At 49.6% G+C, this 19,267-nt stretch overlaps 1 protein-coding gene across 3 annotated transcripts in view; it reads right to left on the reverse strand.

Annotated features, from left to right (window-relative positions):
• Positions 1-19,267, reverse strand: part of SYMPK (symplekin scaffold protein) — a 39,926-nt gene that overhangs the window by 13,788 nt on the left and 6,871 nt on the right. For all 3 annotated transcript variants that reach the window (XM_023649931.2, XM_023649932.2, XM_070223036.1), the window contains exons 2-14: positions 18,001-18,123; positions 17,787-17,852; positions 16,413-16,466; positions 16,245-16,318; positions 13,816-13,942; positions 12,845-13,094; positions 11,323-11,493; positions 9,836-10,075; positions 6,182-6,336; positions 3,986-4,136; positions 2,681-2,885; positions 1,721-1,871; positions 168-403 (exon numbers count right to left, since the gene is read on the reverse strand). In XM_023649931.2, the coding sequence (XP_023505699.1) occupies positions 168-403; positions 1,721-1,871; positions 2,681-2,885; positions 3,986-4,136; positions 6,182-6,336; positions 9,836-10,075; positions 11,323-11,493; positions 12,845-13,094; positions 13,816-13,942; positions 16,245-16,318; positions 16,413-16,466; positions 17,787-17,852; positions 18,001-18,123 (2,003 nt within the window). The remainder of the gene's footprint in view (positions 1-167; positions 404-1,720; positions 1,872-2,680; positions 2,886-3,985; positions 4,137-6,181; positions 6,337-9,835; positions 10,076-11,322; positions 11,494-12,844; positions 13,095-13,815; positions 13,943-16,244; positions 16,319-16,412; positions 16,467-17,786; positions 17,853-18,000; positions 18,124-19,267) is intronic.

Consider the following 19,267-nt stretch of genomic DNA (forward strand, 5'->3'; position numbering starts at 1 on the left):
CTTGTTTGTGACTCCAGAGAGCGGGAGAGAGGGAGACTTGGGACGGACGCACGGAGAACTGAGGCTGCTGGTGACGAAGAGGGAGGTGGTGAGAAGCCAGAAAGGAAAGGCAGGACACAGGAGGGGAGACTGCTGGGGACAGGAGGGTGCAGGGCTGTCCCTCTCACCCATCCTTCTGGTCTGGCTTCTCCTGCAGGCCGGAGAGCAGGCGGATGAGGCAGTCCTCGTACTTGTCCAGGGTGCCCGAGGCACCGGCTGCCAGGTAGGCATTGTACTCCTGGTAGAGCCAGGCGAAGGCCAGGTCCAGGCGGGCCCGCACGTCCTCCAGGATGAAGGACAGGACCTCGGCTTTCAGGCCCGAGTCGAACTGTGTCACCAGGCTGGCCAGGATCTTTATGCGCACCTGACAGGAGAACAAGTGTGTGTCGGTGTGAGGATGGGCAATCCCAGACAGCCCACAGGCATGACTCCTTGCTTGGGCTCAGGGACCCCCATCGCAGACCCGGCATTATGTGAAGGAAGCTGAAGAACCTTATACCCAGTGGGTCCCGTTTATGTGAAAAAAAAATGAACAGAGAGAAAAAAAATCAATCATCACAGAATAAAACTGTGAGTTTCTGGGATTATTATCTGCATACTTCAGTACACAGGAAAAGATCTTGAAGGGTTCTCCTAATTTGTGCATTGGTCACTTCTGGGGAGGGGATGGGAAGCAGGTGGGGGCCAAAGAAGACTTACGGTATACCTCTATGGCCTGGGAATATTTTTTAACAGAGAGAGTATGTTCATGTACTACTTGGTTAATTAAAAACATACTTCAGGGGCTGGCCCCGTGGCCAAGTGGTTGGGTCCGTGTGCTGTGCTTCAGCGGCTCAGGGCTTCACCAGTTTGAATCCTGGGTGCGGACATGGCACTGCTCATCAAGCCATGCTGAGGCGGCGTCCCACATGCCACAACTAGAAGGACCCACAACTAAAAATACACAACTATGTATCTGAGGGGCTTTGGGAGAAAAAAGGAAAAATTAAAAAAATTACAAAAAAAAAAATATATATATATACTTCAAAAACATAAGGGGCCGGCCCTTTGGCCGAGTGGTTAAGTTTGCATGCTCCGCTTCGGTGGCCCAGGGTTTTGCCAGTTCGAATCCCGGGCACAAACATGCCACCGCTCATCAGGCCATGCTGAGGTGGCATCCCACATGCCACAACTAGACGGACGTACAACTAAAAATACATAACTATGTACTGGGGGGCTTTGGGGAGAAAACGGAAAAAAATAAAAATCTTTAAAAAAAAAAAAGGGAAAAAAGTCACTTGACTGAGGTTACAACAACAGTAAGCGGCAGAATCAGGATTTAAACCAGGTGTGTCTGAATCTAAATAATAACATCAACCACCAAGAAGAGCGAGCCCAACAGCAGCCCCCACTCGCGGGGCTGTTCCTTGCAGCGAGCTGTGTGTTGGCTAAGAGTGCACGCACGTCCACCCACTTCTGCCTCCTCAGCAGCCGTGTGGAGCTGCCGCCAGCGTCTCCGTGTCATGGGGAGGACAGAGTGAGGCTTGGAGAAGGGGCTAGCCCAAGGCCCTGCGGCTGGTGAGCGGCAGAGCTGGGCTCTGGAGCCAGAGAGGTCTGACGTTGGGGCCCGTCTCTTCACTGGGAGGAAGGCAAGCTCTTGGGAAGAGGACTGGAAGGTCAGGCTTGGGGGACAGGGGCACACCTGGGCCGCCCCGCTGCAGGCCACAGCCTTCTCAGCCCGCAAGATCCGCTTCACAGCGCCCAGCTTCATGGCCTCAACCTGGGCATCAGTCAGGGGCTTCAGCACATCGCTCAGACGGAAGATTTTCTTGCGCCCACCGGCGCCTGCCAGCCTACATAGGGTAGCAGAGACAGGGACACAGTGAATCGGAACATCTTTTCTGGAGCCCAGGCCCACTGGCGACTCTCCCCATCCAGGCAATACAGAGACACCCCCAGGCTGCGTCTCTAACTCCCCTGTGACGCTGAGGCACGGCAGGGCACAGGACACGGGAGCCGTTCTGTTTTTGTAAAGGGTGTCTCAGGGAAGGCTTCTACGAGGAGGCAGATGTGAGTGGAAACCTGAATGACGCGAGGGGACAAGATGCACAAATGTCTGGGTGATGAACTCTCCAGGCAGAGAACAGGAAGTGCAAGGGCCGTCAAATGGGGGCCTGCTTGGTTGCTCAAGAAACACCAAGAGGCCGGTGTGGCTGGAGGAGGGGGCGAGGGGGACAAGAGCCGGGCGGGGCAGCAGATCAGGCGAGGCCCCATTAGCAAGCCTGGCTGGATTCTGTGGTCCATAAGGGGGTAACAACAGGACGATGCTGGTAATAACCAGTAGCACTCACTACCTCTTAGGAATCACGATCACTCTCACCCCCAAGTTACCTACTCTAATTATCTAACCATCCCCGTGAACTCACTTAATTCTCCCTTGATCCTTCGAGAAAGAGAGACTATGATCCCCAGTTTAGACATAAGTAAAGGGGCATTTTACGTAAAGGAAAACTACGGCTGAGCGGTTATGGCACTGACTCCGGAGTCAGAGAGACCCTCGTCTAGACCTACCTCCGTTTATGTCTTTGTCTCTCTCTCTCACACACACACGCACCAAGAACCAGGCCCTCAGTCCTGTACCAGCCCCTGCACAGGGACTCACCGGGGCTGTGTGACAGGGATGATAGGTTCTGGCCTCCTCTTGGCCTGGGGCGCCTCCTCCTCCAGCGTGGACATGGAGCTCAGGGAGCCCACCACCGAAATGGCCTGGCCCTGGGCTGACAGGCGCCGCTTGATCAGGACGCTCTCTGGCTTCACCACCTTCTCCTCCTTGGGCTCCTCCTTGCACTGTTTCGTCTGCTCCACGCCTGAGGGGGAGGCAGCCAACGGGCCCCAGGCATGTCAGACCCACCTGCTTCCATCCAAGGACCTCCTGCGTGCCAGGCTCAATACTAAGCCTGGTACACACAAGACATTTAAATCGGCAAATCACCTTTCGGGAGCAGGTATGCTTTCTACCCCTTTTTGCAATACAACAATGGAGGCTCAAATTAGAAATGCCCTTCACTGCTGATGGGAGGACCAAATAGTACAGCCACTTTGGGAAGCTGATGAGCAGTTTCTAATAGCACTGAACATACCCTAACCCGTGACCCAATTCCACTCCCTGGCACATACATAAGATAAATGAGGCATCAAAACACTTGTACACAAAGGTTCACAGCGGCTTGATTCACAATGGCCAAAAACTGGAAACAACCCATAGGTCCATCAACAGGAGCGTGGATAAACAAATGGTGGCCTATTCACATAAGGGAATACTACGGAGAACTAAAAAAGAAACTATTTTATGTCCGGTTCACAGGACAACATGGACAAATCTCAAAAACGTATGCAGAACAAAAGGAGCCAGACTCACTATGATCCCATTTATATGAAGTTCAAGGCCAGGAAAAACTAATCCATGGAGACAGAAATCAGAACAGTGGTTGTCTCTGGAGGTGGGATGCCATGAGTGTTGACTGGAAAGGAGCAAGAAGGAACTTTCTAGAGTGATGGAAATGGTCTATATCTCCATTTGGGTGGTGGTTACACTGGTGTGTTCACTAAGGTGTACACTTAAAGAGTTATATGTTTCACTTTACGTAATTTATACCTCAATAGTACTGTTAAAATGGGAAAATGCCTGAGGCTCAGAGAGGTTAACTAATTTGACCAAAATCACAGAGCTATCAAGTGGCTGAGGCAGTCTAGTTCAACTCAGACCTGAAACCCAGGTCTGCTCGATTTCAAAGCCCAGGTCCTGAGAATACTGAGTGCTCAATATACCTGAGACCTGTAATCATTTACACCCAAGATCTCCTGTGGTTTTCATTTGCACCACCACAAGGAGGTGCTATTCCATTAAGGAGAACCCAGCAGCCACAGAGCTAAACCCTGGTCAGGGTCAGCTCCATGGGACACTCACCTGGCCCCAGTCCTGCAGCTGTCATCTGGGTGGCCATGAGCCGAGCCAGGTGCTTGATCTGGGCTTCAGTGCCTGCGGACTCCACTGGGGTATAGATGGCTTGGAAGGAGGCGGGCATGGCCTCGGGCAGGTACACCATGCTAATGAGGACCTGCGGATGCCCAGGAAGAGGAGCCTTTCCTTACTCACTGATTCAAGCATTCGTTTCATGACCAGGCCAATGCTGGGAAAATGGCAGTGACTAAGACAGACCCCGGCCTGCTCTTGTGGAGCTCCGACTCCAAGGAAAGTCAGAGAAAATACGAGTAATGACGCAGTGTGGTGCATGAGCGAGAGAAGTAAAGGGTGCCATGGGACACACCAGGAGGGCCAGGGATGGCTTTGGCCCCCTGGGGAAGGGCACCTAAGATGAGAACTGAGAGGAAGGCAGGAATCGGACCAGCACAAGGTGAAGTCTTGCGGTGGGAGGGGTACGTATTCCAGGCACAGCAACAAGGGGGAAGGCTAAGAGGAAGCAGAGCTGGTACCCTGCCCAGAGAGGGGGAGGGGGTCCAGTGAAGGCTGTCATAAGGACTTAACATTGACTTAGAAAATCAGTATCCTGACACAGCACATCCACGTCTGTCAGGAACTGGTAACGAAAGATAATTTCAAACTCCCTCCATGCTTGGAAGTTTAAACGCATACTCTAAATAATAAAATAATTAGAACAGAAAGATAATGAAACAACTAAAAAATGTGTGAGATGCAGCAAAAATGGTACTTAGATGGAAAATCAGATGCTTAAATGTTTACGCTGGGAAATAAGAATGAAAACTAAGAAGCCAGGCATTTAACTTAAACCTTTGGGGAAGAACAGTCACAGAGAGCAGGCAGCAAGAAGGAGAGACAACAGAGAGGAAACAAAAGGCTACAAAAGAGCGTCAACGAAATTTTAGTGCCAGTTCTTCGAAATGACTGAAAACAAGCAAACCTATGGCAAGACTAAACAAGAAAGAGTAAGGAGACACTGTGAGACAAAAAGCAGCACATCACTACAGAGACAGCCGGTGTTACAAAAAGCATCCTAGGAACAACTTCACAGCAGTAATTTGAAAAGGACAACTTCCCAGGAGTGATGAGGACAAAGCGCAGCGAGTGCACGGAAGCTAACTCAGACAGGGCCCGAGGCAAGCTGGATGTAAATGTTACCTGGAAGGAAACAGAGAGCCCTGGCAGGGATCTGAGCAGGCAAGCGTCCTGACTTGTACTTTAGAAAGATCCCTCTGGCTGCCGCAGGGAGCAAGCAGTGGAAAGGGCGTTCCCAGACAGGGCTGGGGCCCCGGGATGAAGAAGCGGGGAAGGACTGGGGGAGGCAAAGAGCTTAACTCCCGGGTTCGTGGCTTGGGAACTGAGAGGCTGGTGTGCCAAGAACACCGGAGGGGCCACGGGCCTGCAGAGGAGTGCGGGAGGAAATTTCACAAGTTTAGTGTTGACGTGTTGAGTCTGAGGTGCCCGCGGAACACCCAAGGGGAGAATGATGCAGGAGATGGCCACGTATCCAGGCCTGGAGCTCACCAAAGAGATCTGAGCTGGAGAGAAAACTCCCTCTTGCCACCCTCATGACAAAATTCCACTCCATTCACCCAAGAGCTAAGCCCCCTGGAGCCTCTAGGCAGAGAGAAGGGAAGGCTGAGGGCGACTGCTGTCGAGCATGGGAAGAAGCATCCTCCACGAGCACCCAGGGGGAACGTCTGGGTCTGCTGCAGCCAGAGGGCTGATGTGAGGACCCCAACCCCCAGTCAGTTCAAACCAGTGTGTCTCTGAGAATCCCAGGAAAACACTGGCCATCCCGCCCCACCAATGCCAATCCCACAGCTCTTGGCAAACAATTCACAGGGTTCACTCTCCAGCTAATAGACTCTCCCTTCAAAGGAGAGGAGAGTGAGACGGAGTGGGTTTGGACAGGGCCTCAGACCACCCAAAGAGGGACTGCTGGGGGTGGTGACAGGTGATCTCCTGAAGGACTACAGGTCAGAGAAGAGGCCATCCACAGTCAGGAGGGCCCCCTGGACCACATCCTCCTGACCTGAGAACAGAGAGGCATTGTGGGACTGCTGCCACGTGGAAGAGGCAGACCGTGAGGAGTGGAGGGGCAGGAAAGACTGGAGACACTTCCTCCTTGCCCTGTGGGAACCAGCCCCCACCCGTCCTCACCAGATTGGCCACGTTGTCAGGCGTCAGCAGAGGCTGTAGGAACTCAGCAGTGATGTCTGTGTCCGACTGGCCTGAGATCTGGGCTGAGGCCTTCGAGGTCCCCGATGGGCCTGGTTCCAAGTCCTTGTCCTCGTCATCTTCCCCCAGGTTGGGCTCTGGGAGAGAGAAAGAGACAAAATGCTGGCTCTAGAAAGAGCAGCAGGCCCTCCCTCCTCCCAGGGAGCCTGGGTGGTGCCTGCCTCCAGGCAGCCTCAGCAAACAGGAGCAGTGCAGTAAACGAAGACCTTGGCTGCGGCCTTGGCTCTGCTGTCGAAGTGCCACATGACCCTGAGGAGCTACCGCCTCTCTCAAGGCCTCAGTTCTCCTCATCTGGGAAATGGGAATGAACCATACCAGCCCAGCTGATCACACTAAGCCCTAAGAAGACGAAAATGTTAACTAATTTCAGAGCTTTGTTGTTTAAAAATCTGCTTTTGAAATAGTGCTCAACCTCATCAGGAATCAGGAAAACTTTATAAAAACAATCTAATAAGATAGCATTTCTCCTATATAAACTTACAAAGATTAAAAAGGTTGATAGTGACAATTATTAGTAGAGGTATGGAACGTGGAAACGTAAACGGGAACGGCCTCTTGGAAAAGCAATTTGATAGTACACCAAAATCCCCTTTTGATGCACCAATTCCACTTCCAGATACGCACCCTAAAAACTTCTTCACAGGGGCCGGCCCCATGGCCGAGTGGTTAAGTTTGAGCTCCGCTTAGGCAGCCCAGGGTTTCACTGGTTCAGATCCCGGGCGTGGACACGGCACCGCTCATTAAGCCATGCTGAGGCAGCGCCCCACATGCCACAACTACAAGGACCCACAATTAAAAAATATACAACTATGTACTGGGAGGGCTGGGGTGAAAAAGCAAAAAGAAAAAGAAAAACCCACTTCCTCGTAGATACATCCAAGGTAAAATGCACCGAGAATTCACTGCAGCACTGACTGTACGGAGAAAGGGCACATGATCTCCATCAGTAACAGGCTGGTTGAGGACAAGTACAGTGGTTCTAGCTCAAGGAAACAAACTAATAACTTGAACCTTAGAGAGGAATCTTTATATACAAAAATGTTCCTTGAAGCTGTATTTATAAAAGTGGAAAAGGTGGAACGTTCAACAGGGTGATGATTTAAGTAGATTACGGCAAAAATATGATGAAATGTTACGCAGTCTTTTTAAAAAGTTTACAACACGTGTAACAAGAGCTGATACCCTGCATTAACCAAGGGCAGATAGAATTCAATCACAACAGGCTGAACCACCCAATAGAAGGGGCATTTAACAGAAATGCAAATGACTAATAAATTTAAACAATGCACAGCCTGACTCCAACACTTGCAAGAAAGCAAATCTAAACCGAGGACACCGTTTATGCCCAGAGGGTTCACAGGATGTCAGGGCTGGCAGGCGTGGGTAACTGGCACTCACACACTGCTGGGCTGTGTACACTGTGCAGGTTTTTGGAAAGCAGTTTGGCAAAGGCTGTCAGGAATTTAAATGCACCCGGTAGCAATGGGCACATCCAGTGATCAGATCTTCATTTCTCAAACTACTCCCTACTTGAAAGAAACCAGGGCTCCTTACAAAAATGGCTGATTCCAGGGCTGGGGCAAGGAAAGTATAAGATGAGCCTGGAGCACCTTGTTGTGCCAGAAAATAAGAAATGCTCAAAAAGCTTATGGGACACATTAAAGGGACACGGGAGCCAGCTCAAAGACTCCCGCTGGCTAAATATGAGGCGATCTAAGGAAGAAAATGAATAACACCAGTAATGGATTATAACCCTGAGAATCAGTAAGAATCCACAAGTCCATACTGATGATAAAGTAGGGAGAAGAAAGCTCTCCCTTACAGCAGAATGCCAACTACTAAATGCAGAAGGAAATCTCTTCTTGACCATTATAGCAATAATAGACACAGGCACCAATCATCAATGGGTGCTAAATCCACTGGGTGGAAGTTTGAAGAGGAACCAGTGTCTTACACAGGTTCAAGTACATCCCCCAGCCTACTTCTTATTTACAAAGGAAAAAAGGGTACTTTACACTCGAGAAACCTGGGGGACACCACTTCAACCAAGCGATCCAAATTCCCACCACCAACGATGGGACAAACTGACATCATGCGCCTCCTGACACCACACCGAGGAAGTCAGGGCGTCACTCCTGCACATCAAAAGCGAAGAGCCTGAATTCGCTCAGGAGAAAAGAGCAGACAAACCCAAACAGATATCCAACAGCTGTCCTGCCCTCTTCACAAGGTCAAGGTCGTGAAACAGAGAAGGCTGAGGACCTAATTTGGGAGACTAAAGGGCATGACAAGTACATGCAGTGTATGATCCCCGACTTGTGGGGTACACAGGAGTTTTCCAGACTATTCTTGTAACTCGTCTGCAAGTTCAAAATTCTTTCAAAATAAAAAGTTTAAAGAAATAGAAAAATAAAAGTGGTGGGCAAAAAGGACCTTAAGCGCACAAAACCTTTGCCCCACCAATTCCACTACTTGGAATTTGTCCTATGACTGGACATGTGCCCAAGACTGTTATACTATAGCAATCTTTATAGTTAAAAAAAATGGACACAAATGAAATGTCCATCCCTGGGAGACTCGGTTAAAGTGGTCCATGGGCACTACAGACTGTGATGCCACCATTAAAAGGATGCACTAGATTTCTATGTGCAGGTACAGAAAGAGCTCCTAGATGATTACTAAACAAATTAAGGTACAGAACAGTCTGCTTTGTATGCTTAACTATGGACAAAAACATAGATCCCTACCTTACTCCTTACAGCAAAATAAATTCCTTATTTTTTTAAATGAAGAAAACAACAAAAAAAGATTCTTTTGTAAATGTCCTAGAAAAAGACATGACCGATTTAAAAAAATTTTTTTGGAGTAAGGAAGGCTGCCATGGTTAACACTACTGATAACTAATACAACCATTAAAAACCACTTCAGTAAGAAAACCCACTCATAGGGGCTGGCCCCAAGGCCAAGTGGTTAAGTTCGCACACTCCGCTTCAGCAGCCCAGGGTTTCACTGGTTCCGATCCTGGGTGCGGACATGGCACCGCTCATCAGGCCATGCTGAGGCAGGGTCCCACACAGCAGAGCCAGAAGGACCTACAACTAGAATATACAACTACGTACTGGGGGGCTTTGGGGAGAAGAAAAAAAAAAGAGGGAGATTGGCAACAGATGTTAGCTCAGGGCCAATCTTTAAAAAAAAGAAAACCCACTTATAAATGAAACAAAGGAAAGAACTCTACACATATAGGGCATTTCTCAAAGAAAACATAAATGTTAACACCTGGGGAGTGATTACTTTTGGAGAGAGGGATAAGAGGGAGATGAGGGAGACTATTTTCATTTTATTTCTTTTTGTATAATCTAAATAATTTATAATTATTTTTAAGTACATCACATACTTTAACAATTCTATTTTGATATCATTTACTACGTCATCATATTTATACAATGTAATTTCTAATACAATATTAGCTAACATAAATTAAGCTTAAAGTTTAATGTAAATAATAAAACATCTTAAATGTGTTGAGTCCCAGCCACCACTTCCTGCCAGGCCTGACCCGGCTCCTCAGCTCACCCAGCTTCATCTTCTTGAGTGCAGAATCTGAGTCATCTCGGGGCCGCTTGCGGGCATCCTTGCCGCTGGGCATGTTGCGGGCGATCTCAGCCTGAGGCGTGCCCAGGTCCACCAGCAGGGTGGTGATCTGGGCCTGAAACTCCAGGGAGGCCGGGTGCTTCAGCACACTCAACAGGTGCAACTTGAGGTTCTTGCGCACACTGCTCACCTGAGACTTGGCCAGCGTCGGGGGCAGGTTGGCTGCGAAGATAGAAGCAAGAGCTTTGTGCTGTGGACAGAGCTCACGGGGCCCTGCTAGTGTCACTTCCCAAGCCCCAGAACAGGCAATGGTCTTGCAGGATCTCCCAGAAAAGTTTCTTCACATCTAAGGTGTGGCCTTCCCCCAGTACAAACTGATGCTTAAAATCCTTGAGAGGTCTCCATTAGTCTCAGTCATCCTTAATACAAACAGAAAACTCACCCTCCCTTTTATTAAACATAAAATCTCATCTCCCTCCATCTCTGGTCTGGAAATTCCAACATGCCTCCTCTGGGAAGGCTGTAATCACCACCTTCACCTCCAGAATGTCCCAGATGAACTGGTGCAACAGTTCGTCCTTGGTCCCTGCCACCACAATGACTTTCGAATGTCTAACAGTCACCTTGATGAGCGAGCCTCCTCTGTTCCAGAGGGAAAGAGGACACCTGTAATTTTGCCTGCTCAGCACCCTTTCCCCCTCCCTCGGCCAACAACTCTCCCATTCTCCTTTGAGGGAACCACCCTGGCTCCATTCTAAGTTCAAGTGGGCAAGAGACTCAGGGCCAGTAAGAACACTGCAATCCTTTGGCCACCGTGATTGGGTCAGACATAGGCTCGTAATCTCTTCTCAGCCAATCAGAAACAATGAGCATCAGCCTGCGGACTTGTGCTGGAATGACTGGGAAGGAGACACTCTCCTTCCTCGGGAGGGTTGTCAAGTGGATAGAATGGAAGCCTGGAGCTATTGGGGGCCATCTTTGCTACCTAAAGGAAAGAGACACAGAATGAAGCCAACACGGAGAAAATAAGAGCCAAGAGATGGAGACAGATCCATGATCTGTACACACTCACGCCTCAGCCCCAGGCTCTTCAGTTTTCACACATGCACAAGAGTATTAAAAACAGTATAATGAGTCACCGTGTACCCACTAACATTTTGCTTATCTTGGCACAGCCATTCTCCCTACTTTTTTTTTTTTTTTGGTGAAGGGGGAAGCTGGAATATTTTAAAGTATTTCATAGACATCATGTCATTTCAACCACACATACCTCAATATTAAAGCCAGTTTTGAACCAGGTTTCTGTCACATGCAACTGAAAGATTCCTGTCTGTCCCAGAGAATCGTTTCTTGTGTCCACCACCTACTAGACTGATGATGGATCCCTCAGGGGCCCACTGCCTAGCTCACCTGTCCTCAGGAAAGAGCAGACTGGCCAGTGGAGAGGGGAAGCAGAGGCGACAACCTACCGTGCAGGGTCTCATAGGCCTGGATCACCTCAGACATGAACATAGGCCTCTGGCGGGCAATGTTGGCGAGGGAGCCGAGGGCCGTGGTCAGGTTGATGGAGGAGATGGCGGGGTGCACCATGAACTTGAGCAGCTGCTCCAAGGCCGCCTTGCCCTCTTCCCACAGCACATCTAATGAGCGAAAGAAGAGAACCGGGTAGCAGGAGCCTTTCTTCCCAGGCCTCCAGAGAGAGCAGCCTCTGGGGCCAAAAGGAGAGAGACCCTTGTACATGAATAGCCGTGAATGGCTGACAAAACCACAGAAAACTGAGTGGTTGATGAGTCCTGAGATGGACCATAAATGAGTATAAAAATTTAGTGATGAGGATGCTCAAAGCATGGGCTCGCAATAAAAAAACTAGAAATAATGTTAAATATTCAACTACAGGAAACTGTATGAACTACACTGATATGAAACCTTGAGTGCGTATAGATGTGTATATACACATTGACACAGAGCTCAAGGTGCCTTGTACCAACACTCTCCTCCATCCAGTCCCCAAAAGTTAACCCACCTAACTCTGGTGGATATCTTTCTCGACATTTTTTTCCTATACAAAAACATAATGACCGCCACATTAGCTGACATAGTGAATAAAAAAGCTAATCTATGAACAGAGATTGCTTAATAGAATGTGATGTAACCATACTATGGAATATTGTGTAGGAAATGAACATGACTTTGACAGATAAAGATGTAACTAGAGATATTACTGTTGAGTTAAAACGGCTGTCAAACAATACACAAGAAGAGCTAGTATTTATGGAATGCTCACTCTACCAGCCATATTAACTCACCAAATGCCATATCTACACCCTAAGGTAGATGCCAGAATAATGACCCCCAATTTATCAATGACGAAACAAGCTCAGAGAGAATAGGTCGCTTGCCCAATGGTAGAGAAGAGATTCAAACACACTCTATGCCTCTCTGCTGACAATATAAAGCATGATCCTGTTTTTTTTTCACAAACACAAGAGCCAACAAATGTGCAAACTAAGACTATAAACATTCAACTATCTCTCCCTGCATAGAAAAGGTCCGGAAGGAAACAAAACTCTCAGCAGAACTTCCCTCTGGGAAGCAGGACCAGGGGAGGGGGCTTCCCCTTTACACCCCTCTAGATTTACTGCATGACATTTCAGGCGTGTGCACGTACGAGCTTTATAATTTGCAAGGAAGAAAGCCATAAAACTAGCCAGCATTAACTAAGTGCTCACGCCCTCACGGAACCCCACTACAAGCCTGTGAAGGGGACTCCCATCACCTCCACTTTACAGAGAGAAAGTGAAGTCAGGAGAGAAGCAGCTCGCCCCAGCTCAGAGTGAGCAGGCGGTGAAGCCGGGATCTGCACCTAGCGCCAGGGTTGTCACCACTGTACTGTACTGTCTCCAACAACGAAAAACCAAGAGAAAATGGGAACAGGGAAAGGGGGCCTGTGCAGTGACTGACAAACGACATCAGCTAATGGGCGGCACTCACTGTACTGGATGTAGGGATGGTCGCGAGGGATGCGGTCCAGGCTGATGTCATGCTCCTGGCGTCGGGGCACCTCCGAGTCAGCCATGCGGGGTGACAGGGTGACAATGAGGCCCTCCACAAACTTGATGGCATGGGTGCGGATGCCGTCATTGTCAGAGTCCAACAGCAGGATGATGTCCCCAGCCATGGCAGACACCATGTCCCAGCAGGCCTCCTGGAGCTCACTGATGACCCGTGACTTCACCATCCACTGCAGGCAGGCCAGGGAGGGATGGACAGACAGACAGAGAGATAGGGACGAGACATCTATTGCCAACTCCACCACTACCCAGAGATGCATAAATGATGACGAATACATTCACTTGGGAACATTTACTGAGTTACAACTCTGTTCCCGGCTCTGTACTACATGATGCTGGGGACAGGGCCCAGTGGTGATCAAGGCAGGTGTGGTCCTGTCCTCATGAGATTCACAGACAGTGATAACCCAGAGTGATGAAGGCTCAAATCTTAAGGAAGACAAAGGAATAACAAAGCTAACTTCACAAGCTGGTGGCAGAGAGTGAATGGACTCATTCATTTCATTAATGCTAATAAAAGTCACACCACAGGGTTTTCTCTCCATTATAGCATTCACTACAGTCCGTAATTAACATTTCTGTGATTCTTTGATTAGGGTGTCCCCCTCACTGAGCCCTGAGCACCATGATGGCAGGACCCGGCCCATCCTGGTCACAGAGGTACTTGGAAATGTTTGTTGAATGCATAAAAGAACGGATGGAAGGATGGGTTAATGGCAACTCTCTGGACATTAGACAATGTTAAATCCCCTCGTTGTCTGTTCCCAAAGATTAATAGCACATCTTGCCTATAAAGAATCTGATGTGACCCTGGTTTTGAACTCCACCAGATGAGTCTGTAAATGAAAGCTGTCAGGTCGGGATGCCCCTGCGTGGGGAGGGAGCACTCACCTGCAGGGCCACCTTGTAGAGCTGGGTCATGGTGAGGATGGCCTTCTTCACCACATTCACGTTCTCGTCCCTCAAGAGCATGTTGAGGTTCGCGATCAGTTTCAGCAGTAACTCAATGTCTCGCTTGCTGGGGGAGGGAGGAAAAAGGGCAAGGTCAAGGTGGTCTTTGGGTAGGTGACGGGAGCCTGGAGTCCACGAGGAAAGGGAAATCAGGGTGAGTGTGTCTAGAGACAGGAACGGAGGTGGGCAAAGTCAGGGACGTACCTGTCTTGTCTACCAGCATATAGGAAGCAGAGAACAATGCCTGGCTCCATTGGACAGAGCTGCGCCCAAACTCTCTATCTAGGTTGGTCCTGCAACCCCACTCTCATTCTCTTAGGGTCCTGCTGTTCACATAGCGGGCAGCAGAGCCAGATAAGTGTGAATCTGGGCAGGCAATTTGTCTCCTTTAGAATAGTAACTTTGTCCCATTTAGAACAGTATCTACCTCATGACTCATGAAAATTGCAAGTAGACATATAAAGTGGTTAGAACAGTAGAGAAAGCATTCAATAGACATTCGCCACGATTCCCACAAGGCACTTGCTTTATGTAATCACTAGTTTTGTTTACTAACTTGTTTACCTAAGTTGGAGGGCTCTGAAAGCGGGGGACCCTTCGCAGGCTGAGTACTAGCAGAATCTCATTTTTTTGTTGAAGAACCAAAGGCCTTCAATAAATATTTGTTCAATGAATACAGCAATTTGAAAGGCCACACCTAGAGCTCAGAATATAACTTTCACAGCATGTTATATATTGAAATTAAATGTCAAGCTAATCAGTCAAAAAATACGAAATTCAACTGTCAGCTACATGGAGGCTGGAATATGTTTTTACTCACTGCTGTATTTCTACATCCTGACACAAATGCCTGGTAAACAGCAGGCTCGTGATACATATCTGGTGAGGACATAGCTTTCTTTGCAAACTCAGGAAACTTACCACAAATTCTCCCAGTAAAAGGCAGAGACTGAGAATTTGGACAACGGCATTACAGACATGGGTTAAAATCCCAGCCCTGTCACACACTGGCTATGTGACCTTAGGAAACTCACTTCACCTCCCTGAGTCACAGTTTGTCCTCCGTTAAACGGGCCAAACAATTAAGCCACAGTGTCATTCTGAGGATCGAATAACAAAGGAGGTGGAGCACGTAACACAGTGCCTGAGGAACAGAAAACACTAACTAGGGCCTACTTGACTTCCTCCCAGCCACAAAGCCTCCAGCAAATGTTTAAGGAACACATGACTCAGCTTGAGCAAGTCACTTCAACCTCCTGAGCCTCAGTTTCTCTTTCCCTTAAAGGTGGGTCACAAAGTCTCCATCCCCAAGGCTGCTGAGATTACAGGCGACAACAGAGAGGATTTATCACAGGGCGTGGCAGAGCAAGCCTGCCAGTGGTTACTATTCTGATTCAACTCTTGCTCAACAAATACGTACGCAGCCCCTCATATGTGCCAACACTGTTCCAGGCACTGGGATACAGTGGTCCCAAGAGAGAAAAGTCCTGCCCTCAAGGAGCTGACATTTTTGTGGGGAAGAGAAGCATCAAGGTGATTTCAGCTAATGCGAACACTATAAAGAACGCGCAGATGGGGTGCCAGGGGTGTGGGGCTGCACTGGCATGGCCTGGAAGGGCTCGCTGAGGAAGACTAGAGGGAAGCGAGGGAGCAAGCCACGTGGCTTTCTGGGCGTGAGTGTCCCTTGCAGGCACAGCAAATGGAGAGGCTGTGAAGGGCAACAGTTTTTTGAGGAACAGGGAAGCCAGGAGACACAAGCAAAGATGAGACAGGCCTCCAGAAGGAGATGAGGCAAGGGCAAGGGGTTTGAGTTTCAACCTAAGTGGACCAGTGGGCCAGTAGGGGTCTGAGAGTGGGAAGCGCCCAGGTCTGATTTACATTCTAGAAGGATCACTCTGGCTGCCGTGTGCAAGAGAGGAAGCAGAAAATGAGTACAGCGTTTTCTTTTGGGGGGATGAAAATGTTTTGGAACTAAGCGGTCAATGTGCTAAATGCCACTGAATTATTTACTTAAAAATAGTTAATATAATGTTATGTGAATTTCACTTCAATTAAACAAAAAAAGAGTAGAAGCAAGGAACCAGATAGAAGGCCACCGAAGTCATCCAGGCAGGAGTTAGCGATGGTTTGGACCAGCGAACAGCAAGGGAGGTGACTGAAAAATGGTCTGACGCTGTTCACATTCTGAAGGTAGAGGCGACAGTCCTCACTGATGACGCGGATGTGAAGCGTGGGAGAAGCAGAGGAATCGTGGATGAGCCCCAGATCTACACCTTCTTAAGTATTTGCTGGGGAGTCAGCGTGCATGGGAGGGAGAAGGGGTCTGGGAAGCGGAGGTGAGGTGGGGAGCTCCCTGCGCCACCCCATACCATGCCTCCTCGATGAAGCCGATGACAAATTTGCGCACTTCAATCGACTTGTCTGCTTGGAAAGCGATGATCTCCTGCCAACATGAGGAAGAAGGTGGGTGAAGGCTGTACCAGGATCCATCCCCTCACCGCTGCACCCACACCCTCTCTCTCCCGTCGGTCACTCACATCCAGGAAGTTGTCCAAGAGTGTGGGATCTTTGTTGATGATCAGTTCCTGGACCTAGAAGGAGACGGGATGGGGAGGAGGGACACACATATAAAACCAAGGTCTAACCAGTGCAGACAGGATCCTGTAGGGAAAAGAGCATGGAGGCAGGCAGCAGACAAACTCAGTTCGAATCTGCCACTCCCTGCCATGGCCTGGCCAAGTGGCTCCCCTGAGTCTCAGTACGCTCTTCTGTAAAATGGGGACCTTAAACACCAACTCACAGGGCTACTGTGAGGCTGCAGTAGGAAGATCCTACGAGACGCAGGTGCTGGCAGATAGAGGGTACGTGATCCAGAAAGGGGCTGAAGCAAACAGGGAAGCGCTGCAGGACTCCTGCCTCTCTGAGGGGTGACCTTGTCTCACCCGTCCATCCGTTCTCCCCACGCTCCTCCCGCTTCTCCTCCCCCTTCACACGGCCACAATTCAGCACGCATTTTGTGACAGTGAGAACCCGTAGCTGCCAGGCTCCCTGGAACAAGCCGTTCCACAGACATTCTCACAGAAGCCTCGTGCCAGCACAGGACTGGCTCCTACAACCCACAGAGCGGCTGCTGAATGGCCCTCACAGCCACCCCACGAGGGAGGCCCCGTCAGCAGTCCACTCTACTGCTGAGGTGGAGTCGGCTACCCAAGGCCACACTCTGAGCAAGTGGCAGAACTGGGGTTCTCACTCAGGCAACCCGACCTCTGAACCTCTGAACTCCACCTGCCTCCTGCTCTGAACCACACCCAGGCCCCCCAATCCCCCTTGTCTCTGCCTTTCCACAAGCGATTGTGCCCTCTGCTTGAGACGCTCTCCCTCTCTCACGTGGCCTGCTTCTCTCCTTCTTCTTCCTGTCTCAGCTCAGATATCCCCTCCTCCAGAAAGCCCTCCCTGACTCCCTACCCCTAGGCTGGGTCAAGAGTCCTCTCTGGGCTCCTCCATGCCAGCCCTGCCCGCTCTGGGTCCTCACTGTCTGGTGACCTGCATGTCCTCCCCACTGGACAGGACCCCGGCAGACAGGAAACACAGGGATGAAGAGCATAGGATTCGGAGTTGGGATCCAGCATTCAAGTCCTAGTCCAGCCAGCTCCTAGCTGAGCGACCCTGGACTAATTCCTTAAGCTCTGAGACTCTGCTTCTTTCTGTATAAAATGGGGAGGAAATTGCCTGCCTCATAGAGCTTTTATGAGAATTGAAGGAGAACATGCCTGTGCAGCACGGAGCACCACGCTGGCATATCCTAAGTGCTACAATGTGGACACTAGTGTTACTTCCATGTCTTCTTTCTCACGGGTTCCCATCCCCTCTCCCCTTGTCCTGCTTAGCCCAGCATCAGCCTGCCCCCTCACCTGTTTGAGCACTGTGATCTTTGAATCGTTGGTGATCAGCGCTGCCTGGTTGAGGAGATCCACCACCTGGAAGGAGAGGGAGAGGCAGAGGATGGTGCTAGCCTTGCCAGCCCAGCCCCTTCGCATTTCCTGGGCTCTGACACCTGGGCGGGGGGGGATTGCCCAAAGACAGGGGCTGTGCCTCCCCACTCCAAGCCCCCCTCTCCATGCTCACTCTCTCTGAGGTGGTCATGCCATCGATGCCTGGCCCCTCCTCTTGTGTGAAAAACTGTGATGCCACGCTCCGGCGAGTGACGCTGTCCCCACTGCTGCCTGCCATGGCTGCTGTCGGTACTCCCTGGAGAAGAAGAGGAGAGATCAAGCTCTGGGTCCCTGTGATGGGCTGGACCTTCACCCTGCCATCCACAAAGGCTCAACCCTCCTTTCCAGCCTGTCCTGTCCCTGCTGGGTCTTCTGAAGCCCCTCCCCCTGCAGGGTCTGTCTCAGATTGTATGTGTACATGATGGTTGTAATTTCGGGGAGACCGATGTCTCCCAAGTCAGAGGCAGTACCTCATGGAGAACCAAGCCTGGCCTTCAGAACTTTACACATAAGGGGCTGACCACACACATCTGCTGAATCCTGAACAAATGAACGCATGGCAGCCACCTCGCCGGTCTCAGTGCTTCCTTTCTCTCCATCTGGGCTCACTCTGGACTGGATACCAGAGCAAGCTATTTTTTTTTAAAGATTTTATTTTTTTTCCATTTTTCTCCCCAAAGCCCCCCGGTACATAGTTGTGTATTTTCAGTTGTGGGTCCTTCTAGTTGTGGCATGTGGGACGCTGCCTCAGCGTGGTTTGATGAGCAGTGCCATGTCCGCGCCCAGGATTCGAACCGACGAAACACTGGGCCGCCTGCAGCGGAGCACGAACTTAACCACTCGGCCACGGGGCAGCCCCCAGAGCAAGCTTCATAAACCATAGTTCTGAGGGCACCAGTCACAGGGTCCTGCACACAGTGAGTACCTGAGACGTCAGAAAAGGCAGAGTCAAGTACGCTATGTTTCAGCCATTTCCTGGAATATTATGGAGATGTTTTTAAAAAGGAGGGGGCAGACTTTTGGGCATCTGTCCCAAAGTCACACTGGCAAAGTATGAAATAAGAAAGATATGATATCAATTACAGCACTATTCCTAATAGCACAAGACTATTAGCAACTCAAGCGTTCTTAGATAGGGAGACTGGCTAAAAAACTATGATACATCCACATAATAAAATACCATGCGACTGTAGAAAGGAATGAGGGAGGGGATAAAAAAGAATGAGGAAAATCGCTATACGCTGATAAACAGTGGGCTCCAGCATATATTAAGTGAAAAGAAGCAAAGTGGAAGGCAGTGTTTTCAGTATGCTCCCTTTTTATAAAAGAAAGGGAAGTACGTACACACGTTAAAGAAAGAAAAAAACTGAAAACTGAAAAGATAAACCAAAAAGCAGAAG

Source organism: Equus caballus, chromosome 10, assembly GCF_041296265.1.
Source record: "Equus caballus isolate H_3958 breed thoroughbred chromosome 10, TB-T2T, whole genome shotgun sequence".
In the NCBI taxonomy this organism is placed as follows: Eukaryota; Metazoa; Chordata; class Mammalia; order Perissodactyla; family Equidae; genus Equus; species Equus caballus.